Source organism: Rhipicephalus microplus, chromosome X, assembly GCF_043290135.1.
Source record: "Rhipicephalus microplus isolate Deutch F79 chromosome X, USDA_Rmic, whole genome shotgun sequence".
Taxonomy (NCBI): domain Eukaryota; kingdom Metazoa; phylum Arthropoda; class Arachnida; order Ixodida; family Ixodidae; genus Rhipicephalus; species Rhipicephalus microplus.
In genome coordinates, this window is record NC_134710.1 from 379,634,586 (window position 1) to 379,655,808 (window position 21,223).

The following is a 21,223-nucleotide window of genomic DNA, read 5'->3' on the forward strand; positions in this document are numbered from 1 at the left end:
AGCTCTTGCCACCAAACAAACATCCTCTTCTTCTGCCACCATGATGTTCCCCGCTACACAGTTGCACATACGTAAATTACACATGTGGTAACATTTTCCTCTACGCAGACGAAGCCCACTGGGCGAGTCAAACAGTCTCTCGAGGAATAAAGCGCTTCAAACGTGCAACATGAACAAGTTCAGTTTTTGCAGACCGTCAGCCGTTCGAATGGAGACGCGCTATGCGGTAAACTAAATCACTGATACGGTCTACAACAAGATAAGGTCCCGCATATTGCGCTAGCAGTTTCTCGCTCAAATCGCGTTTTCTTGTTGGTGTCCACAGCAACACTAGGTCGCCGGGATTGTACGTCACGTGTCGGTGTCGGCGGTCAAAATGTGCCTTCGAGCGGTCTTGCGAAGCAAGAGTGCGCAAATAAGCAAGGCGTCTAGCTTCATCGGCCCGACAGATGATCTCGGATATGCAGGGATCATGGTGGTCCAAACATGGGAAGATGGTATTCAAGGTATGACGAAGTGGTCAAGCATATAGAAGAAAGAAAGGACTGTAGCCGGTAGTTTCATGCTGAGCGGTGTTGAATGCATATGTGATAAAGGGTAGAATACTGTCCCAGTCCTTGTGATCTGATGCAACATACATAGACAACATGTTCGAGAGAGCTCTGTTCGTTCTTTCAGTTAGACCGTTTGTTTGGGGATGATATGGCGTAGAGTGCCGAAACCTTGAAGCACAGACACGAAGCATCTCTTCCATCACGTCTGCTGTGAATTGTCGGCCACGGTCACTGATTACAATTTTGGGAGTTCATGTCGAAGAATTACAAAACGTAGCATGAAGGAAGACACATCGGCTGCAGTTGCCGATGGTATGGAAGCTGTCTCGCAGTACCGTGTTAAATGGTCGGTGCAAACGCCTATCCAGCGATTTCCATCAGAAGACCGGGGAAAGGGTCCAATGAGGTCAATCCCAACTTGCTCGAATGGAGTTATAGGGTGCGGCACCGGATGTAATCGCCCTAAAGAAGCACTAGTTGGGCGCTTATGACGTTGACACTCGTTACAGCTAGACAGGTATTGTTCCGTCGTCTGGCGCATTTTGGGCCAGTAGAATCTTTCTTGAAGACGGCAAAGAGTTTTCGTTGTGCCTAGACGACCGGATGTTGGGTCATCATGCATAGCCTGCAAGACATAAACGCGAAGACTCTTTGGAACCACCAGAGAATATCGTCAGCCGGTGTTGGTGTAGTTCTTTTTGTAAACTAGCCCGTCTCGGAGGCAGAAGCGTGTAGGCGATGATTTTGGTTTGGTAGCAAGAAGCTGTTGTATAGTGCTGTCCCTTTGTTGCTCATCCTTAAAAGTCTTGGTATCAGGAAATGGTTGGTCGAGTGAGGCAATGTAAGTATCGAAGGTGTCCGCGTCACATTCCGTCGTTGGAAGCGGTAGTCGCGAAAGACAATCTGTGTCAGCGTGATGTAGGCCGCTTTTATAGGGAACCGTGAAGTCATATTCTTGTAGACGAAGTGCCCAGCGTGCCAGCCGACCAGATGGGTCACGTAGTTTGACCAACCAGCATAGAGAATGATGGTCTGTTACGATGGTAAAGGGGCGTCCGTACAGGTAGCACCGGAAAACGCTGCACGGCGAAGACTACTGCAAGGCATTCTTGCTCTGTGACAGTGTAGTTACGCTCGGACTTGCAGAGCGAGCGACTTGCATACGCTACGACGTGTTCTTGATTATCCAAGCGTTGAACCAGGACAGCACCTACACCAATACCGCTGGCGTCTGTGTGAATCTCAGTGGGAGCCAGAGGATTGAAGTGTCGAAGAATTGGATGAGACGTCAAAAGAAACTTCAACTCCGAAAAAAGCAGACTCGCATTCTGAGGTCCAGTCAAACTGCGCACCTTTCTGAAGCAGACACGTGAGCGGGCATGCGATATTGGCAAAGCCAGGAATGAATCGGTGAAAGTATTAACAAAGCCCTAAAAGCTGCGCAGTTCTTTCACCGAGTTTGGTTGCTTAAATGCCTCCACTGCGGCCATCTTGGTGGGATCCGGTCGTATGCCTTCCTTGTTTACTATGTGTCCAAGGATGAGTGTTTGACGCTCTCCAAAACGACATTTCTTTGAGTTGAGCACCAAGCGTGCTTTGCTTAGGCAGTCCAGTACGAGGTCAAGGCGTGTGTTGTGTTCACAAAAGGTGCGCCAAAAAATTACAACGCCGTCCAAGTAACACATACACACTTCCCACTTCAATCCTCGCAGAATGTTGTCCATAAATCGCTCAAACGTTGCGGGCGAGTTGCAGAGTCCAAACGGCATCACATTGAATTCAAATAGTCCATCTGTTGTAACAAATGCCGTTTTCTCCTTGTCTTCCTCGTGCATTGGAATCTGCCAGTAGCCTGACCTCAAATCCACAGACGAAAAGTAAGAGGCCGATGATAGACAGACGATAGCATCATCAATCCGCGGGAGTGGGTATACGTCTTTTTTAGTGATGGCGTTGAGACGGCGGTAGTCAACACAATATTGCCATGTCCCATCCTTCTTTTTCACTAGAATTACTGGAGCGGCCCACGGACTACATGATCTTGAATTACATTTTGCTTGAGCACCTCGCAAACCTGTTCATTGATCACTGCGCTTCCCGAAGGCGATACACGATATGGTTTCTGTCGGTGAGGTCTGTGAGATGTCGTGTCGATTCGGTGCTTTATACGAGAAGCAGAGAATGACTGCGGATCATGCTGAGCGAAATCAAAAATACCGGCATGTTTGCGCAGAATACTCGCCAGTTCATTACGTTCCTTTGCGCTGAGTGACTTATCAATCATAGCCATATTGGTAGTGTCCCTGGCATGCAGATTATCGCAACGGGTCTTATAAGGGGAATCATTGCTTTCTGCAAGAGTGGCAAGCGAGAATACTTGGTGTTCACGAATCTCTGCAAGTTTCAGACCCTCCGGCAGCACTGTAGGTTCATTAGAGCAGTTAATAACCCATAAAGCAGTGTGCCCTTGCGCAATCGATAGCGTGCAGTAGGGTATTAAAAATGTCTTCTTTATGCAACTGAGGTGCACGGACCCCACAGTGGCGTCAAATGTTTCCTCGCTTGCAGGTGAACAGACAACAGGGACACAATTTGCAGACAACGCCGGCACAGTTGTGTCCACAGACACGCAAAGGCACTTCCTTGTGAGGGCGAGTTTTCCATAAACGCAAGTGTGATAGCGCAATCTACTTTAATTTGTCCTGTGCGGCAATGGATAGTAGCACCTGATAGCTTCAAGAAATCGAGCCCCGGAATGACGTCATGCGTAGTATGAGGGAGAACAGCAATTTCTGCGTCAAAGTTCTGGCACGCCAAACTAAGAGTCACAGTGTAGACACCAACAGGTCGTAACACCTCTCCGCTCACTCCACGAAACATATCAGAACGGTCCCAAAGAAACATAACCTTCCGTCCAAGAAGGCGGGTTAAGACTAAACTCATCACTGACACGGTTGCACCAGTGTCCACCAACGCCATTGTTGGTACACCATCGATAAGCACTTGAACCTTATTTCTAAACATGGAAGCTAATGGAGGTATGTCTGTTGAAATCGAAGACTGTCCGGCGACCTCACCTCCAACGGCCGCGCCGGCTAGTTTTCCGTAGGAGGCGAGGAGTGGCGGCGCCGAGGAGACGGTGATTGGTTGGTGCGAGGGGCAGGTGGCAGTGTCACACTGTGGTCAGAGGCCGGAGATTGGTTTCTTAGCGGTCCTGGGATCTCGTAAGACGCGCTTTCCGGGAATGTCGGTGCTCGGGTAACGCCATAACGGTTACATATTGGTGATCGGTCGTACCTTGGTGGCTGCCGGTAGTTGCAATACCTGGCAATGTGTCCTTCGAAGCCACAGTTGTAGCAGACTGATAGAGGACGCTCGCCGAACCAACGCTGAGACCGCTCAGCTGTGAAGGGTCCGTGACGAGCTTGCTGAGCGGGGGCTGCCCACCTCTGTAAATGTGCACCCCGCTACACAGGGGCACATACCTAAATTACACATGTGGTAACAATATGTATATGCTGAAGCTGGTAATGAAAAAAAGTCCAAAGCTCATTTGGAAAAGTAGTGGACGGTAATAGCACCATATTGTGCAATGGTTATCTATAGATTGCTGGTTCGAATCCAGCTCGACGAATTTTTTTGGCGTGCGTTTTCCTAATTTTCTGCTAATATTGCTACATTTGATTTTTTTTATCTGCCTTGCCTGTGGAGTATAGTGTATAACGTTAACGATTGATTGTCGGTGTATGCTGGTGTAGGATGGTTCCGAAAAAGTGCGTTGAAATAGAAAAGTGAGGTTCCGAAAAAGTGCGTTGAAAAATTTCGGCAGTAGCTGAGTTGGTAGAGCGGGGGGGCTCTAGAAGTGCCATATTGTGCAATGATTACCCATAAGTCGGTGGTTTGAATCCGGCTCAAAGAGTTTCTTTTGCGTGCATTACCCTTTTTTTGCTAATATTGCAATGTTTGATTCTCTTTATCTGTCTTGGTTGTGGAGTATGATGTATAACGCCAACAAGTAATTGCCGTTGTATGGTAATGTGCGATGACTGCAAATAGGTGCGTTCAAGTTGAGATTGTAAAACCCAACGAATCGTTAAACCGATAGAATCAGTTTTTCACTTCCCGCCGATAGCACAGTTAGAATTCCACTTCCGGCCATGCTGGGCCACTATACCAGGAACATGGATGAATCGTCATCACTGGCTCGTTCGAACCACTGGCCCCCTTAAAATAAAGGGCCCGCATTAGCAGCAACCGCAAGTCAAGATAATGTACGAAACGTCAAGCGCTTGAGGCGAGCGAGACGAGACCAGACGACGGGCTTCGTAGCAAAAAGACTCAGGCATAAATGCAAAGGTTGAAATGCACAAAATACAATGCACACTTTCTGGATAGATATTTGGCTTTAGCTGTGAAGTGTGTGATTTGCTATGGCTCAGTATTCTGTATCAAATAAATGTCGTTTGCTGAACGAATTCACTGGCCATCCAAGTTCAAGCATAGGAATGGCTCTTCCATTTTGAGTTACTGACATCCTATTAGATTTTGCGCAATTAAATTATGCCCAAGATACCGACAAAACTTTTCGGCACCTCAAGTATCCTTGGATTATTTCTTGAGGCAGCACAAGGCAAATGAGAAGTTACGCTAACAAAATTCGATGCAGAATGCCGTCATTAAATTTTTATTTACACATGCCTAGATTCGTTCTCTCCCCCCATTGTAACTTTTGTAATCTTGAAAAAACGATCGAGCCCTGAAATATTGTGTGTCGCAGACATCAAAGCACAAGGCAACGCAATAATCTATTTACCTCAAATATACCCAATATTTATCTCATATGTTCATCTTTAGGTTCAGTAGCATTGCATTAAAATATATAACAATAAAAATTATCACATTGCAAAATTATCACAACTATTTCTGCTTCCATATAGATGATCTGTTTCACATACCCTTTGTCCTTGTTTCTCGTCTATCTGTTGGCCTATTTTATTTATATATCATTTTGCTTTGCGAATTATATTGCCGCACGCTTCGTGCCCATCCCTCGTGATAGGTTGTGCTATTCTTCCGAGAATCATCATCATCATCACCGATGCACAAGCCCAATGCAAAATACTAGAGAGTTTTAGTACTGCGGAATGGTGCTACGTACGCATCACGCAAGCGCCTTGCGTTACGTGGCGTCGTTTGCCACTAATCGGCTTTTAGTACGCCGTAGTACCCACGTACGTAACGAGCGTGAAGCGTGTTGCGCCATCTGGTAGATGACAATAGAAGTACGTGTTGTTGACAGCCAATGTGAGCCAATTCAAGTAATATAGCCAGATTATGGCCATATTTTAGGCCACATAAAGGCCATAGTACAAAACCGTAGCGGTAGCCACTCAAAACGTTTTGTGAACGCCCGCGCGAGTACGACTGCCAAACGTTCGCGCTTTCTCACCTGCCGTGCGGTAGGTACGGCGGAATCTCCTCGACAATGGTGAGGTCAAGTATTCTTTGGGACCCCTACTGCCTGGCGCACCTGAGTTGGGAGGACATTGAGGCACTCATGTGGCGGGAAAAAGAACCGCCGCGGCGTTGGGTGCATGCATCGCAAGATGGCCTACTGAACTTGGACTCAATGTCGAGTTAGTTTTCGACGACAGTTTCGCTTCGAAAAAGCTGAATTTCCAGTGCTTGTGCGTGCCCTGAAGATGCCGCAGTACATCACTAGTGCTCAGGAAGTGAGGGTAACGGCCACAGAAGCCCTATGCATATGCCTCCGGAGACTTGCCTGTCCAAACAGGCTGTGTGACCTTCAAGAATATTTTGAACTTCACTATTCCGTGGTGTTGAGTGTATCGAACAAAGTACTCTACCACATCGAAAGGAACTTCTGTAGCCTCCTGAATAATATAAACATTGAGCCGTGGCTCAAACCATCGGTCTTGGAGGCTATTAGCGAAGTAAGTTATATTTTATTTCTTTAGCGCTTCGAGATTGAACGCATTAGCGCCAGTTCTCATGTTGATATTTGTTTGCCCCAGGCTGTTCATCGTAAAGGTGCTCCTCTCAGAAACTGCTGGGTGTTTATCGACGGTACAGCGCGCTCCTTATGCGTTCCCCGTCAAAGACCAGCGCCTGTACTTTTCCGGGCACAAGAGGCTACATGTTCTTAAATACCAGTCTTTGATGTGTCCAAATGGGCTTATCTGCCAGCTGAATGGACCATACCCGGGACGAAGGCATGATGCTGGTGAGTTATGTTCCGTCAGAACGTTATACATGACGTTCAAGGAAACCTGATCGGACCCTTCATTAGTCAGTTCCACATACACAGATATAGTCACTCCTTTACAATCGCAGAAGCATCCTACAAAGTATGCGGGTACAAGTTGTTCTTGTAGTTGAACTGTGTTGAATGCGCTGAAGGATGATTAACTATATGGAACTGATTGTTTTCAGGCATTCTTCGGGACAGCCAGTTGTATGAAAAGCTGGAAGCATTGGCACTGGACAAGGAATTCGTTATATACAGCGACCCAGCCTATCCTCTCCGCCCACTGCCTATGAAGCCCTACGGAGGAGCAGCATTGACAGCCGTCCAACAAGAGTTCAATTCATCCATGAGTGCGGTCAGGCAGTCTGTTGATTGCGGATTTGGAAAAGTCATCTCTGAATTTGCATTTGTTGACTTTAAAAAAAAACAGAAGATACTACTTGAAGCCGTACCACGCGTGTACAGCGTAGCTGTTATCCTGACCAACTGTCATGCTTGTATGTATGGTAACCAAGTGTCTACATATTTTGATGTGCAGCCACCTTGCCTGCAAGATTACTTGAGCCCTGCCAGTCGTTATGTGAAGTGAAACGGAACTTATATAAACGTCAATCAACTATTTTGTGTAACAGTGCGAGCGCAACACCACGAGAACGTTTCAAAATTCAGGCGAAGCATGCGTGCTCATAAAAGAAATGCTTTTCTTCCTTTATTTTCAAATATAAATTGTTGACATGAAAGATACAATAATGCAAAACTGTACAACTGTAACAACTCAGGTACCTAATGCCGAAGTGTCTTCTCTGCAACACTGAAATGTTTGCATAACATAATTAGGTTTGAGGTCGGGAGCTGGATTTACGGCCCAGCCAGAAGCCCCGTAACATTATTTAGTCTGCCTTCTTGTGAATGCAGCCGAATGTTATTTACACGCTTTTTGCTTTGCCAACTTATCACAAATAGTTTCCACAATTTTCAGTATCACGTCTTGAGTTGCCTTGTGGAATCTCGACAGCTGCTCTCTTTGGCTCGCTTCGTCGAGTTGTGCTTGCAGCTGGCGTTCGCGAATTTCCATTTCCCGCTCTCTCAGTTGCAGCTCTCTTTCAGTTCTGTCTCGTTTCAGCTCGTGCATTTTCTCGGAGCGTTTTTGCTTTCGCTTGATTCGGAGCTTTTCAATGGCGAGACGCTTCATCTCAAGCGCATGCTCCTTCTATTTCAGGGCCCTCTCGTGTCTCCACTTCTTCTCGATGAATTCGTAGTCCGCACTAGTCGTCGCTGCTTGAGCCCTGCGTCTTCCTGCAAAATTTAAATTTATTTGCATTTAGTTTGCAGCATCATTTATTTCAAACCAGGCAGCAACGAGCATCAGTGACAAAGAAAATGAACACTAAATTTTGTTAGATGTTAAAAATTTGATACTGCAGAAATATGAATGGTAGTCCGTTGCCTGAATTGTGAGTCTGGTCACACAGCGCCATCGATTTCAAACGCAGTAGCGGTCAATAGGCCAGAGCGCTTGAAACATGAATATGTTGAACATGATATGATTGTAAGGTAGTCCTAATAAAGAAATAACAGAGTCCGTTCTCTGTTGTTCACCTAAGCGTGCACGAGTGATTTTTTGTAGTCAAATCACAGACTCCATGTGCAGTGGGATTTCTTGTATGAGTTGCCATGAGCCCAGCTATATGTCACTTCTGTGGTTGAGTGAGTACCAGTCAAGTGGGTTCACTTATTCCGCTACAAGGTAATGATTTCAGAGTAATGAGCAAAGTAATAAATTTTGTTGTAAAATGCAGCCATGTACTTACTACGCACAACTTGGGCAGCTCCTTAGGTATCAGGCCTGTCTTCCGCATTTGTTGATGCCTCTTGCCGCTGGTTATTAGCAGTGGTCGTGGTTTCGTCCGCGAGGCCAGGTGTTGCGGCTATGTCGGTGCCCTGTGCAATTTTCTCTAGTAGGTCTGCAGCACTTTGAGATGCGTCGTCAAAACTTGCATCTGCACTCAGTGGCTCTGGGCAGTGGGATAGAGTAGATTGTGTTTCAGTCATAGTTTCAGAAGCATTAACCCTATAAAATATTTACTGCACAACGACACACATGTAAAGTGCAATCATTTACTAACGTTGCATTTGTTCTTAGCACTTAATGAAAGCTGCGAAACAATGCTATCAGTAGATAGCAGCAAAAAGCATGCCGGGAGCTAGTCCTGTGCGTAGTTACCTTTCGCATACGCACATTTTCCCTCACTCATACAGCGTTATCTGTAATGACTGACGTTATAGATAAGTGGCACAATAACCTTTCCCAGAACATATGACATTTGCATCACCATCGTCAGCTCATTATATGTCCAAATCAGGACGAAAGGCCCCTTCCATTGATCTCCAGTTCACCCTGACCAGGTATCCCTTTGTCCTATGTCCTTTGGTATTCATGTCGTTGCTCAAAAGAGCTACCATTTGTCTATGTCATTACGTATCGAAGGCGACTTAGGACGCTGGCACCAACGTAGCAGCAGCAGTGTCGTGGGTCACAACCCCACTGAACCTTTGACCCGCAGAGGGCTGCGCTTTACGGCTTTTGATCTTGTAGCCGAAGTCTCTTGCGAGGCTGCATATCTCTTGGAGCAGCCTTTCACTTTTTCCTCGTACTCCTCTTCGGTACCCGACCTGGAAGTAACATAGTCAGCGGTTAAAATATAAAAAGACCGTGGCAACACCGAGAAGTGGATCAGAATGAATTCAATATATGCGATACATAAATAACGTGAGATGCGAATACGTAGACATCCTCATGTACTTCTGTGTTTTCAATCTAACAGCAGAGCGGCAGCTGAGGCGCGAGCCCGGAAACTTGCCCGGCACGCGCAATAGCAGTGCGCACAATGGGAACTAAACGAACAGATCACGCGCTACAAATGCAATCCCATGCATTACAAATATTCTCGAACATTAAGTTCTTAAATTCAACTATGTAACCAGTCCACAATTCTTGGACGGTATTAAAATGTTTGTCTTCCAAAAAACACTCGCACAGACTCCAGCGCAGATCGTCGTAGTTCCTTCCGTCGACGTAACTTGTCACGGCTCACGTGGCGCCATCATCCGATTCATCAAGATTGTCGACCGCGGGCATTGAAAGCAGCTTCGTGCGCGCTTTATCGAGGTGATGGTTTGTGACATACACAGACGAGCCGACGAACGTGATCGTTGTAGGCTAGCGCGGCTCGTCACAGGTTATACGTTCTTCGCTTCAACGCAACGCGAAGATACACATTCATTTTGCCTTTAGAAGCTTCCATTTCTGGGTTCTCTACTGCAACAGTATGCGCGGCCGTCCGGAGCTATCCTGATGAAACTAATGGACTGACTATTTAATATGTTTCATTCATTTAACGTGTCTACAAAATTATATGCGTGTAAATCGGAATCTTTCTCTCTTCTAAGAATAAATTCGTTTTTTTATTTAAAGAATTGTGTGCATTAGATCAAGTACCATATTCTTCTAGATGTGAGTAATCTTTCCAATAAATATCATTTATTTTAAATCTGAACATTAATTTTTAAACCACTCGATTCTTGGCCAATCCCCCATACTGGGTATGCGCCACGATCATTAGGTGGACAACAACAAGAACTCTTGAATTCGGAGCGCGTGCCGTGAGGCAGCGAAGACAAAGAAGTACCAGCGTCACACGATACGATAGAAAAAGTAACTACATGGACAGACTATAACCACCTCGTGTTTTCATGGCAACCCCACTGGAGTCAGTCCAGAAAGCTCGAAGTCTTAATTACTAAATTTCGATGTCGTGTGCCCCCCCCCCCTAAACCTGTATCTACACAGAGCTGGTCAGACAACATCACCCCTCTGCGCATTCTGCGGAGAAATGGAATCACTAGTTCATTATTTTTTGTATTGTCGCCGCTACGATATACTTAGAAAAAGGTTACTAGTTATGCCATTCCTGAAAATAGGCGTTAGATTGACGGCGGAAACGGCGCTAAGCTTTGGTGCCTCATTTTAGGGACATTGCCACAGGGATGCTTTCAATGCCGTTTGTGATTATATTCAGGCAACCAAGCGTATACCTTTGTGATCTTCAATCAAAAAAAATATTTATTACTCCCCAGGGCAGAATGAAGTAAACGCAGCTGAGTGGTAATCATAACACCTCAAATCTCAAAATTGCTAAACTTGATTTTTTTTCGTTTGCTCTTTTTATGTTGTTTTTTACATTAGTCCTAATATAATATTAAGTCATTACACATGGTTAAAATGATCACAGAAAAACTGCACTAGACTTTCTTGGCCAATCCTCCTGAGTGGGTATGAGCCAGCATCCCAGGGAAACAAAACAAAAACAAAACACGCACCGTTGCCTCGTTCTGCTTGTAACCGTTCTTCGATTGTCCACGTTTGCATTTGGCGAGAATGCAGCCCGTTCAAAGGGAGCCTAAGTGTTACGGGGACGGCGAGCGATCCAGCGTCGTCTCACCACCCGTCCGGGTTTTCCACAGCGAATGGACGCCTTTGCCGACGTGGGCTGCATCATCACCAGCTGATTTATGTTTCCTGGCAAAAGGTCCGTGGCAAGCAGATGCTTTGCCATCGGATCGTAGCTTTCCGAGACACTACTACGAAGATTGCTCAGGGCCCGTTTCTGAACAGACGCTGAATCCCGAATCCGTGAGCGAGCCCTCGAAACCCAGCCGTGTCGAGTTCCTTAGTGTCGTCCTTGGCATCGCTTTTGCAAAGCTGCTCCTAGGCATCAGGCTGCCCATTGTCCACAACTCGCTGTCGCCTTACGATGTCACACCAGACGTCACGGATGATGCCTTCGAGCGGCGGCTGGAGATAGCGCCCAGCACCGTTGGCCAGCGATTGATTCCGAGGAGGGTCGTACATCCGGACGTCGATGAAAAAGGGAACAGGAGAACGACGACAGGCGCTGGCACGAAAGAAAAGACAGCTCGACTACTCCTGATGAGGGCGATGACTAGCCCAGTGACGACTTCCCCAGTTACCGCAGCCACAACTGGGGCTCAGGAAGAAGACGACTTGCAACCGAGACGTCTAAGTTGGCTCATTATCTGTGATGTAAATCATGTATGCCTTGAAGTCTTCCGTTGATGAAATTAGGGCTGTGGGCAGCTTATTATTTTGTTTACGAAACTGTTTTTTTTCCTTTTCTTTTAAGGCCTTTTAGGACCATTGCTACACTTGCGATATCGGAGTAGAGTAGTAACGTCGCGAAGTTGCCCCTGCATCGAATGGATACTAAATAGCAGCATGTTCAAAATGACTGCAGGGAAGCTGCATTAATGGTTTTTGCTAACTGCTATTTAAAAAGAAACTAATGAAACTAATCATAGGGACGCGAGCGGGCTTTCTAGCCTTTTATAAACCTATATATGATGTCAATGGGAATGAATGCGTTTCGTTGGTCCGGATCCATCTGAAAAATCCAGCGATAATTCAAACATGGATGAAATAACGTCACATGAATGCGGGTGTCGTCCTCATGTGAAGCAAACATCGACATATTGCGTAGTGCACCTTAACACGGGAAATGTAATATCGCACGCACGAGTTTATATGGTCTACATATTTCCAATTTGCATAATTTACTTTGTTACTACTCATTCTTGGCTTCGAACTTCAACATATGACCCAGCATGAGTTTTCATGTCATTAGTGAGCGTCTGTAATTATTCAAGGTAGCATTGTAACAGTTTGTGCGATTCTCATTTGTTTTGTCAGTAAGCCAGTCAGTCAGCCAAGCAGAATTTGCTCAGTTGGGCTGTAGTTAGAATAAAGAATTGTCAGACTGCAAAATATTATATACGAAAAGAAAGAAAAAAACGTCGTATCCTGTCTCGAACGGTCTCAAGTCATACCTCTCACACCGGGAAAAACGTCTTCTCTCGTAAACTAGAGACAAGGTGGCTTTCTAATAGAAATATTTCGTAACAATTCTGTAACTTCGTAGCTGTACTATGAAGTTGAGATATGCATGGATTATCTTCTTTTACATCTGCATTGAGCTAATTGCATCAAATTTGGCTTGTATCGTTCAATACCTTCATTTCTGTTTTGAGTCTTTTCAACAATATGCATTACTAAAACTGGGGTGACCTGAAGCAAAAAAGTATCTGGGGTTGGGCACAAATGTATAACTGAAGTAACGTGAACGTTGACATCAAAATAAAACGGCGCACAAGGTCGAAGACGTGAAGAACTTGAGGCACGAGCGCGGCGTGTGCACTGTCCGAAAATGATTATATAACCAGACAAACTTGCTACGCTTCACGAATGCCAGAGCAGTCAGCATTCGGATAACTTTGACTTGTTAGTATTTTCTTTCATTGCTGCAAAATAACACGTTTTTTTTCGTAAGAAGCTATATAATAGTAGGATAATAGAAAGGGCCAAATGAGGAAAGTTGATATTGTCGGTGTAAATGATTTGGTCTATATAAAACTACTGATTCACCGTACGAGCTCAAAATGGACGAACAGATTGACAGACGCAAAAATCTGAATCGAACCAATTGTACATTAGGTAACGAGGCTTTTAAGGCTCTCCGTAGGACCAAGGCTTCTCCAACACTTAAGATGTGGTGCAGTTTTTGCAGTCACGGTGCCGTTCAGTCCTCTGTTTTATTGCGATAACAATTATTACAGCATTTTTATCATCACTCGGAGGTTCTTTATAAAGCATCGAAGAACGAAAACATCGTCCCTTGTGTCATATGCTCTAGGTGCTAGGGAAAGCGTACAATTGCAGGTGATGACCGAGGCTGAAGCGCAGAGACTACGCACCGGCTATCGTTTGTAGCGCGAGATGCCCATCAGGTACTAAGGGCTGCAGCGCGAGCACGAATGTGCTAGAAGAAACAGACGAAAGTCGAGGCACGGAAAGCAAAAAAGGACAACACGAGACGAAAACGGAGACAAACAGACGAAAGTCGAGGCTTTCCGTGCCTCGACTTTCGTCTGTTTCTTCTAGCACATTCGTGCTCGCGCTGCAGCCCTTATTACAATGAATTCAAACCAACTAGCCGAAATTGCCATTGTTCTTCAATGCCCATCAGGGGTCCAGAAAATCGCTTGCATGCATCCGCATGCATGCGACGAGCGACAAGATTTGTTGTCGTGGAGGCCCATGCGTCGTCGCCACTTCTCGCGTCACCTATTTCTGTAAAACTAGAAAAGATCGTCTGTCGGCTGAACACCAGCGTGGCGATTTTCGACAACATGGCTGCGCCTCTAGACCTCGCTTCGGTTGCAATTTGCTCTCGATGGTGGTTATCTGCCCGTACTTCAAGTGATGCAAGAAATCAACTATCTTTTTGACATTCGCATCTTAATGAAAGAGTAACAGTGCAGCCGTATTTTGTTTTAAATTCTTTTATCGCAGGCGACGATCGGTGATGATGGCGAACATAGGCCGAACCAAGTAACTTTCTCTCCCTCTACCTTTGTTTCCAAAACATGGCCCGGCTCATACCATACCAATATATCTATATATGGTCACACAGAACAAGACATGACTGACCATCCAGGCGGTATCTTTTGGTAGAATATTATGACAGCGTGCAAAACCAAAGATTTGTTCCAAGTGGTTTTCGCTTTGTGCTTCGTGTTGTTGGCCTAAGCTAAACACACTACAAAATAGATGAGTAAACGCATTTCATTAATACGAACCTAAAACCTAACGATGGCTGGTAACATTTTATTTTGTACATCTACTCCATGTTAGGAAACAATAGTTTAGGTACCGTAATATTTAGTCACTTGTAATGCGACTTCTCTAAACATAGGCCCTGCCAAGCACCAGCCACTGCCAACACTTTTTGCGCGACAACAACTGGCATAGCAATTGCGGAATCTTCCTCTAGCCACCACGCATTGAGGTTCCTCCAGGGTGTGTAAAAAAGGTGATCGGAAGAGATCAGGTTTCAGTGGCTGAAGAAGCACTTTTCTTTAATATAAGCAATATTGTAAAAGGTTACGAGAGCCAGAACTCCTATTGGTGTTTTAAATCCTTTATACATTGACGCCTTTTTCATATGTGGCATTGATGTACACAATTCTTGCGCATCACAGGCCGTCACCCTCGAGTCATACAGTGAACAAGTGTACACTCACTGGGGGCATCCAAAGCACGAATTCTACTGCAGTGCCTACAGGAAAGCCTGCTTACTGGCGGCCACAGACCCAGTGCACGTGTGCAACCACGTCTTCAAGTGGTTCTCAAGCATCAAGAGCTGCCTCGCTATCTCTGTCAATGGCCGCCACGTGTCGGATCGCTGCTACGGAAGCACACTTTTCTTTCCCTGCACCCGGTGAGTTCACTGAATGCACCTTGGTTTCTTACTTTGCTGGCCTCGCAGGTTTTTACCACGATGTAGCTTAGAACCCTTCCTGAAGTACCAGAATCACTTTATTGGGTTTACATTTGAGACACATTTTACGTGAAACCCCAAACATTGCTACCATCTGTCTGTCAACCGAAAGAATTCATTATTAGGGCAAAGTTCAACCACTTCCTCAACGCCCACCAGTCTTGATCTTGTTTTTCCGCTCATACTTGTGCGCACTGTAGAATTAAAAAAAAAACGTTGCCCATATCTGAGCCACAATATCAATCACGTCAGTATTCTGTGGCCTGTTTCTATATACTAGGAAATGCTTATATAAGTAGTTCTAAGGACTATAGCGCTTATTACGCTGCGCGGAGAATGCGACGCTACGCACGAAAGAGTGGATGATTTTTACGCTTAGATAAGACGATATGGTGCTGCCATCTACCTGTGACCTTCCATTCTACAAACTAGGGCCTTTGATATGGCGCACGCAAGCTGGGCGCATGCTATATCGGAGGCCATTCTTTCGTTTTCCAAGATTACTGCCAGATGACGCTCATGTCTCACGCAGCGCCTCCAAAATCCCACTCAGCAATTTTCTCGCACACAAAGCAAATGTTTTGTTCACTCTCTCCAGACAAAACACTATCGTCTGTCGATAATATTTGCAGTCAAACATGTAAATATGGGGCCTATATTTAGACTATTTCCGACCTTGCTTCGCCCCTAGACAGCAAATGGTAAAACCTAAATGAAACGCGTTTTGTGCTTATACAAAGTTAATGTTTCTCTTGTTGTACCCTGATAAGCTGAAGCTGTAAACTACAATGGTAAAGGCCACGCACAGTTTACCGCACTACACTTTGCTTGCTCACAGTGGGCATATGTTTAGGCTTCGCCTTTAAATGTATTCTAGTGACGATACAGAAGTAAAGGCCACAAAGTTTAGAATTCACTACTTGCATTTCAATGCAAGTAGTGAATTCGATCCGCGCAGGTCGCGGGATCGAAGCAAGCCGGGCTTCGATCCCAGGACCTCCGGGTCCGAGTAATTGGTACTTCTTCACACGTCAGCGTAACTTTTGGGGTGCCACATGGTTCTGTATTGGGTCCTTTACTCTTTTTGGTGTATAATAAAGACTTGTCACAGACGCTAACATCAAACGTAAGGCTATAATTACGTGGATGATTGTGTTATTTATGGATCAACAAACAGTATGGACAATATTTGTGCTTTACAACGTGATCTTGACAGTGTGGTAACGTGTTGCGAGAATCGGAAGATGTGTTTGAATGTAAAAACGAAATGTTGCTTCCTTATCTTTACCAGAAAACGGAAACCTTATCACTCGTTCTGCAGCTTGTCAGGAGAACAACTTAACCATGTTGAACAATTTAAATACCTTGGTGTGTACTTGTCGTCCGATTTATCTTGCAATAAGTATATAGGTTACGTAACTGGAAAGGTCTACGGTGTGTTAAACTTTCTTAAAAAAATTTCAAGTCTGCACCAAAATGTCTGAAAGTGGCTTTGTATGTTGCAAATTTCTGACCTATCCAATTATATGCCTATACAGCGTGAGACCCTCATGAAAAAACTCTAATCTATAAACTTAAACGCATACAAAACCACGCAGCGTAGTCTGTCAGTAATAATCACAAGTTTAACTCCAGTGTTACATGCATTAGGAATAACTTAGGATGGAAGCCTCTTCAGCCGCGCAGAAAATTATTGCGATTAAAATTTCTTCATTCTATATTCTTTGATGGAATCCACTTTCACAAGAGTTAATGCATGATGAGCCCACACTGCGTTTCATATAGAAATGATCACTAAAAAATTCACGAGGTCAGCTGTCAAGCTGGTGCCTTTGCAAATTCTTTTTTTTCTTTTGACCATTCGTGAATGAAATAATTGGGATGCGTGTGTTGTTGATCTTATATTCGATGATTTTTGTTCGTCACTACTTTTTGTGAATGCCCAGGAGCAGCTGCGCAAATGTATGCCAATTTTCACGGCGCCAATGTGCGCTTTGAATGATTGATTTATATCTGGGATTTAACGTCCCAAAACCACCGTACGATTATGAGAGACACCGAAGTGGAGGGCTCCGGAAATTTTGACTACCTGGGGTTCTTTAACGTGCACCCAAATCTGAGCAAACGGGCCTACAACAAGTCCGCCTGCATCAGAAATCAGCAGCCGAGATTCGATCCCGTGATCTGCGGGTCAGCAGGCGAGTACCTTAGCCACTAGACCACCACGGCGGAGCAATGTGTGCTTTCTTTGGCTATATTGCTGCTTTTTCTCCTCACCCCCCTACACTATTGCCCACTTGGGCGATGTAGGTTGAACTAATCAATAACAAATAAATAAAATCTCTTCAATGATATTCAACGCGTGTTTACATGAGCTTTTCAGGGCCCTTGAATAGGAGGAGTTAGGAATAAGGGCTAAGGGAGCGTATCTTAGTAATCTGCGGTTCACTCATACCATTGCATTGATGGGTAACTCGGGTAACTAATTACTCAACTGGACAATGAAAGCAGGAGAGTAGGTGTGAAAGTTATTGTACACAAAACTAAAGTAATGAGCATCAGCCTTGGCAGAAAAGAACGCTTTGGAATAGATGGAAAGACGCTGGAATTTGTAAAGAAATATGTCAACTTGAGACAGGTAGCAACCTCGGAACTTATCCACGCGAGTGAAACACCTAGAAGAACAAAAATGGGGTGGATCACATACGGCAGAATTTCTCAAATAAGGAATTGTAATCTACCACTAACTCTAAAGAGGAAGGTATATAACAGATGCATCTAGCTGGTAATTACCTACGGAGCCGAAACCTTGAGGCTTACATAAAGGTTTCACCTTCAATGTAGGACGGCGCAGCGAACGATGGTAAAAAAAGGGCATATGTAACCTTAAGGGACAAGGAGATAGCAGAGTCGGTCAGAGAAGAAATCAGTGTTAAGAATGTCATACTTGAAATCAAGAAGATGAAATGAACATGGGCCGGGCACGTAGCACGTAGGCCGGATAGCCGCTGGTCACTAAGGGTTTGGGACTGTATGCTCAGAGAAGCCAAACACATAAGGAGGAGACCAAAATTTAGGTGGACCGATAACATTGAAAAGTTCACAGGTATAACGTGACCGCAGAAAGCACAATACCGGGTTGATTGGTGTATCACAGGAGAGGCCTCTGCCCTCCAATTGGCGTAGTCAGGCTGATGATGGCCCCTCGTGTTCATAAATCGGGACACGTCCTGCATGATTGTCCGAAGTTTTGTAGTAATGAGACATTCATTGACCAGTTTTAACAATGGAGATATAATCTGTCAAGTTCAACACATTAGCACCGGCTACAACGTTGTTCGTAAAGCAATTAAAATCAATACCTATGGTTCATGATGGCAAGGTAGTAACAGTTAGTAAATGCTGTTAGGAACAGAAAAGTAGCAACTGTTACAACTCTAGCCATTACTAATTACACTTACTAGTAGGATTGTATTATATTTGAAAAACCATTACTACCCCAAGCTTAGCAAGCGCTACTACGTTTTTGAGAGTGTAGGTGCGAGTGGGGTCAGACGGGTTCATGGGTCGTCAGAGCCGTCCCATTCCATACTGAAGTTCTCTTTTCCAAGCTCTCCGTGTATACATTACCTATTGGCTGTCTCTCTCGGTGGACTGTCTCTGGCCATATGTAGAGAACATGTGGTTGTGGGCTTTGGAGTCCCTCGGATGACAAGTTTTCTGTACACGCATTGGTTTCGCTGACGCCTCAGGCATATGAGCAAGTTGTTTTTCTGTTATAGTGTTCATTCACAGGCTGGACGATGAATATGTCGGTGAGCCTTGCCGTGCTTTCAGAATAAAGGCTTTTTGGTGGATGTTCTTGGTTAGCTCCCTAAATAGCGTTTGCTCGTCGTTTGTTTAAATGCGCGCGCCGCCACCTTTACCTTTATACTCTAGGGTTATTGGCCGACTGGGCGACTTAGGAGGGGTGGAGCTTGGGCCCCTTCTTGCCTGTGTATTTGACGGTAACGCTAGCAGCCTAGCCTACGCTCGGTCCACCTCTTTCACCACTCGTTCCCCCTTCCCGCCTTTGCTCTTCGCTTACGCTCTCCCTCCCCATCCTCGCCTCGCAACGCCGATGTAGGTAGAGTTTTCTAGCGAGTTTCTTCATTGAAAAAACCGACTCATCGCGCTGCACAACCGTTCTCTGGCCACCACGTATATATAGGCACACGTCCTTGACTTCCAAGACAGTGCCGGTGTGAGATTTCACCTGAGCGTTTTTAAGCAATAAAAATTCGCAGCGCTGGTGATAACTAAAAATGTAATTCTGGTCTCTGTGTCCAATCGCAGTCGTCTGCCTCTCATTGCCCATTATCAGCGATTGGCGTATTCCAGTAGAAAACACCACTTCATCACTGCGAGCTTTTTGCCTCCCCAGGTTACTCTCCTGCGCAACGGCGAGATGAACGCAAGTGTCAATGCCAGCGCCAGCGCAAGCGTTAGCGCATGCTGTTTCGCATCTACAGATGGCTCCCATTAGCGGGAGATGGTGTTATTTTTTAGATACGAAGCAGCTCTTTGACTAGCCTGTGTAACTCGGTCCCTCCATCCACACCGCTCCCTTCGCCGTAGGTGTTGGAGCGGTGCCAAGTAGCTCACGCCCTCATAGCAGTGCGTGGCGATGTGCCTCCCTCGTCTTCCGCACGCTCGCCGCGTGGCACCTCTCTCTCGCTTCAACCTCTTTACCACCCACAACACTCGAGCCCACTCTTTACATGGGCATCATCTCACCCGCGCCACCTCTCTCCATCTTTCGGCGAGAAGAAGTCGCGAGTCAGCTGGTGCGCACGGGGCGTACGCCTCCAGAAGCTCGCGTCGCCGATGTTGTGGACTGCGCACCACTGTTTGCCGCGGGATCGTGCGAAGGGCGAGATGCCGTCGCGGCGTGGCTCTACAGTGGTGGTCTAGTGACAAAAGCAATCGAATGCTGACCCACAGGTCACGGGATTGAATCCTGGCTGCGGTGGCTGCATTGTCGATTGAGGTGAAGATGCTGCAGGCCCGTGTGCTCAGACTTGAGTGCACGTTAAAGAACCCTAGGTGGTCGAAATTTTCGGAGCCCTCTATAACTGCGTCACTCATAATCATATGGTGATTTTGGGACGTTCAACCCGACAAATCGATCATCAATTAAGCCGTCGTGGCATGCTTACCGCTATTGTGCGCTAACCTTTCCCGGCTGTCGCCAGCCTTGCAAGGGTTAGCAAAGCCGATCGCGTTCACGAATGGCGATGTCAGCACCAACGGGTTGTGAGCCGGGGAACCGGAACGCAGGTGCCGGAAGCGGAAGACCAGTGAAATCGATGAGGGGTGAGTTAAGAACACTGACCGCATTCGAGAACACAGATGGCGCGCGGGTAACAACGACGTGACGCGAGCCATGAAAGGGGAGCGCAAACGTCTTCAACGTGTCCCGGCTCCCATGTCTTTGCGTTTCACACACACGTTTATTCGAGTAATTGCTACACCAAATTTCGCTTCAAATTGTTCTTTCAGTATCAGCGTCGAATACTATTTCAACCGAATCAACGCTGAGTGCACCGGTGCTGCTTCGCATCCCATCACAGTTTCCTTCTAAAAGATGGTTCATAGTTTTTATTAGAAGCCAACTTACTTGGTGCGCGTTTCAAATTCATTGCTAAATTTTGGCTACAGATGTTAATATGAATAAAAATTCCAACATATTGATGAGGTCGATGATAAAGGAGCTTCCTCCAGAGGTTAAATCCGGTAAATGGTGAATCTTCTGTACATACGCTAAAGCAGCATCATATAAAAATCTCACACGAGAGTTGTTGCGGTGTGATGGTACATACACGTCATATACAGTGTTTTTTGAAGAGCCGCCACACGTACTGATGGCAGCCAACAAGTATGATACCATCCACTGTAATGGACAGTCACACACCTACGCATGTGTCGTCTTGTGGCCATTTGGTTGT

At 45.6% G+C, this 21,223-nt stretch overlaps 1 protein-coding gene, 1 long non-coding RNA gene and 1 pseudogene across 2 annotated transcripts in view; 2 read left to right on the forward strand and 1 right to left on the reverse strand.

Moving 5' to 3' along the window:
• LOC142776419 (uncharacterized) overlaps window positions 1–21,223 on the forward strand; it is a 43,075-nt gene that overhangs the window by 15,811 nt on the left and 6,041 nt on the right. Inside the window, exon 2 of the mRNA XM_075880044.1 lies at window positions 14,938–15,176. Coding sequence (XP_075736159.1) covers window positions 14,938–15,176 — 239 coding nt within the window. The remainder of the gene's footprint in view (window positions 1–14,937; window positions 15,177–21,223) is intronic.
• Window positions 6,040–7,411, forward strand: LOC142777034 (uncharacterized; annotated as a pseudogene).
• LOC142777317 (uncharacterized) lies at window positions 7,504–8,924 on the reverse strand. Its single transcript, XR_012888031.1, has 2 exons — window positions 8,634–8,924; window positions 7,504–8,118 (listed from the first exon to the last, which is right to left on the reverse strand). It is a non-coding gene; the product is annotated as an uncharacterized LOC142777317 (long non-coding RNA).